This window comes from Camellia sinensis, chromosome 11 (genome assembly GCF_055761805.1).
Source record: "Camellia sinensis isolate YWXY chromosome 11, ASM5576180v1, whole genome shotgun sequence".
In the NCBI taxonomy this organism is placed as follows: Eukaryota; Viridiplantae; Streptophyta; class Magnoliopsida; order Ericales; family Theaceae; genus Camellia; species Camellia sinensis.
The window spans coordinates 171,101,142-171,105,206 of record NC_138971.1 but is presented as its reverse complement, the minus strand read 5'-3'; the positions used below and the strand labels follow the sequence as shown (position 1 = coordinate 171,105,206).

Here is a 4,065-nt window from a genome sequence, read left to right as displayed (position 1 = left end):
GCCCCATTAGAGCATCTCTAACGCTTATTCTTTTTTTTTTTTTGTTTTATCAAATTTGAGTAAAAATTTGGATTAAAAACTACATCTGATACCGAGCGTTCTAACGCTAAATTTTTAATTTTCCTCAAATAACAATTCAATTAGGAGGACGATCAAGAGGATATCAGAGTAATTGGTCGGCCTAGTGTAAATTTTTTTCAAATTTTCTCTAATCCGATCGTCCATCCGGTTATCCAGCTGCTCATCCACTCAGTTAATGGGCAGGTCATCCACCCGATCATCTACCAACAATCACCTATAAAATTTGATAAAAGATTAAACACTTTCTTAATTTGATAAAAAAAAATATGACTCCCTCCATTTAATGTCAATCTAGTGAAAACAGTGGAATACCATTTCACCAAATTTTTACCACAATTGAAGTTGATAAAGGCACTTCAATAATAGCACATATATCTTGATCCACACACGCCTATATAACGCAGTTACGCAGCCTGCCTCACACGGCACACTCTCTCTCTCTCTCTCTCTCTCTCTCTCAAACCCAAGCTTAAATTCATCTCTCTCTCACAAACACTCTGCTCCTTCTCTCTCTATATATCACAAACAGCTTATACACACCACCACCGCCCGCCCACCCACCCACCTCTCTCTCCCTCTCCCTCTCCCTCTCTCTATAACCATCTCTTTCTCTCTCTAGAATAAACAAGCAAAACATGGGCTTCCCAGTTGGATACACAGAGCTCCTCCTCCCAAAACTCCTCCTCCACACACTTTCCATTCTGGGTTTCATCAGAAAACTCATCTCATTCCTTTTCCGATCTCTGGGTCTCGGCGATTTTCTCGAACCCGACATTGCATGGCCTGTCCGACCCGACTGCTCTTCGGAGCCCCACTCAGTCTCCGCGGTTCTGATCCGGGAACTCCTACCCGTGGTCAAGTTCTCGGATCTCGTGGACCCGCCCGAGAGCTGCGCGGTTTGCCTCTACGAATTCGACGGCGGCGATGAGATCCGACGGCTGACGAATTGCCGTCACATCTTCCACCGGAGCTGTCTGGACCGTTGGATGGACCACGATCAACGGACCTGCCCGCTTTGTCGGACCCAATTTATACCCGACGATTTGCAAGACGCGTTTAATGAGAGACTCTGGGCCGCGTCGGGGATTTCGGATTACTACGGCGAGTACTCGCCGATTACTACGGGTTTGTAGGAGGCTGGTTAATTTTTATTTTATTTTTTCCTTTTTCGCCCATTTTGAGTGGCTTTTTTTTGGTTTACTTGATATGTATAACGTGTAAACTGCGCAAAAAAATTATTATTATTACAATTATAATAATAATAAATAGGGGATAGAACATTTTGTATATACATGCTGATTTTATTAATGAATTTTTTTTATTTATTTTTGTTTGAGTCTCTTTGATTAGTCTCTTTTTTATTTTTTCGATTTGATTTGTGCTTCAAAATGTCAAGTTTTTGCACAAATTGTGAAAAAAATTTAGAGTAATTTGTGATGATTAAAATTTTTAATCAAATGATGTTTTATCATTGTATAATGTAAAGAATCTAATGATGTTTTATCATTGCATTAGTTTTCATGTATGTATCAAGAAGGATATCAAGATAGATATCCAAATAAATTAGTTTAACACAAGTTTTTAATCTTCCTAATATACTAAAAAATTGATGGGCAAATATCATTTCAAGTTTGAATTTAAGGATAGATGTTAACCGGGAAAATTAGTAGGACATTTCTCTCTAACTTTGTATAATAGGAGAGGTTCAAAATGATTTTTTTATTAATTAAGGTCCTTCAATATTTTTATATAGAAATTTCGGTCGACTCAGAGAAATTTTGGCCCCACCTATGAAAATTGAAATTTCTCTAAGTCGGGTAAAACTTATCTGAATCAAATTTTTTTATGAAAATATTGAGAGACCTTAATCACTATAAAAATAGTGTATGTTATTTATCTTATAAAATTTAAATATTAGGGATATTAAAAAAAAATCCCCAAATTTGAAATATTTAGTCTAATATTCCTCTCCAACTTTTAGTAATAGAAGAAATCTACAATATTTTTTTTTAGCTTAAGATCTCTCACCCACACTCATATATTACACCTACCTTTTCATTCTCTCTCCTCTCTCTATCTCTATCTTCATCTTGTCTCAAGATCTAGAGTCGTCAACGTAACAGCTCATCTCTCTATCTCTATTTTCATCTTCTCTCAAGATCTAGAGTCATCAACGTAGCAGCTCAGCAGGGGCAACGGCGCGCAGTGGATGTCCTCACTGTTGCTTCCACTCCCTTTTCTCTCCATCGTCTCTTGTGCAGGTAAAGGGCCATGGAAGAGGAATACTCAGTTAAAGTTAGAGGGAAGATTGTTGAGGTGAGAGATGAGTTGGTGAATAGCGACGAATGGCAAAGAGCGAACCAAAAACACCACCACCACCACTCACTCCGATTGATTTCAGTTTCTTCAGAATAAAATATGAACTTTGTTCACTTATTCAATGGTGTGTTTGTTGATTTAAGATTTTAAAATGTAAAGCAATTTGAAGAATTTACGTTGATGTATTGGCAGTGGCATTTCTTTGTTCTAGTAAGCAGAAGGAGCTTCTAGGATTGAAGAAACTTTACCTCAACAACCACAAGATGACTAGAAATGCTAACCAAGCAAAAGCACCCTCTCTCTTCTATACTTTTTTTTTTTTTTTTTTTAATATGTTCAATTTTCTTTGATTTGGTCAAAACGCAGATACAAAGAAAATTGTGAGTATATCAGAGAAATTTTAAACCAAAACAAATAGATCAAAACACAAAAAAATTTGTGAGCAAAATTTCAACCTAGAGAAAATTTGTCAAAATACAGAGAAATTTTAAAACACAGAGAAAATCAGAGAAATTGAGCAAATTTCTCTGAATTAAAATTTCTCTAGATTGACATTTCTATGAAAAAATGTTGAGAGACCCCCAACCATTATAAAAATATTACATGTCTTTTATCCTATAAAACTTTAATATCAGAAACTTTCAAAAAAAAATTCCCTATATTAACCACTATCTTGTAAAAAAAAATAGTATTTCAGTTGAATAGTTCTGAAAAAACTATATTATACACAGAGAAGATTTGCATCTTATAAAATGAAGATTTTTTGGTTACTGTCTAATTGAATATCATTTTTTTAAAATTTATCATACTTCATTGTAGGGCAAATTACATATACACCCCTCGAGGTTTGGCTAAATTACAAATACCCCCCTGAGGTTTGAGAAATTACGAATTCCCCCTGAATGCTATATTTGCATAAGAAATTAGGGGGTAATTTGTTATGAAATATAAACCTCAGGGGGTAAATTGTTATGAAAATACAAACCTCAGGGGGCGGGATGTAATTTCCGAAACCTCAGGGGGATATCTGTAATTTAACCAAACCTCGAGGGGTGTATATGTAATTTGCCCTTCATTGTATGACATTTATCTCATGTAAGCGAGATAATGAAAATTTAAGAGAATTGCAAGTCAATTTGAAAAGTTAAAAAATAATAATAACAAATGCAAAATATAGAGTCATAAATAAAAATTGTGGTTTTACTTGCACTATAACATACTTTATTTATATGTCTATTTTTTTTTTTCTTCCATTTTTATTGATTTGTAATTCTCGTTTAAAATTTCTGTTGACAATATTTTTGTGTTTTGAGTTTAAACAATTAGCCAGGTACTACTAATGTCACAAATTAAAATTATAAATGTTTGATCAATCTTATATTCGTAAAAAAAAAATATAATAATACTAATGATGATTAACGGTGTTAATTAGTTGGCAAGAAATTCAAAAATTATTCCATGGTTGAATTGATGGTTAGGTTCATAGCATCTACTATAATTTGATCTTGAAAGTGAAATCTTTGTATATATAGTGATTATAAAAAGAAAAGAAAAATGAATAAATAAATAAATGAGAGAGATGGGTAAGTAAAATAAATGGGTAGGGCAATAGCTAAACAACAAAACAATTTATATTTTATTTTTTAAAAAAATTGTTTGTTTTCT

At 33.8% G+C, this 4,065-nt stretch overlaps 1 protein-coding gene across 1 annotated transcript; it reads left to right on the top strand.

Annotated features, from left to right (window-relative positions):
- The first annotated feature begins 533 nt into the window (after nucleotides 1-533).
- Nucleotides 534-1,406, top strand: LOC114297749 (brassinosteroid-responsive RING protein 1). The gene has a single exon (XM_028242215.2). It carries the CDS (start codon nucleotides 717-719, stop codon nucleotides 1,212-1,214), a length of 498 nt encoding a protein of 165 aa, XP_028098016.2. The 5' UTR covers nucleotides 534-716; the 3' UTR covers nucleotides 1,215-1,406.
- The last annotated feature ends 2,659 nt before the right edge of the window (nucleotides 1,407-4,065 follow it).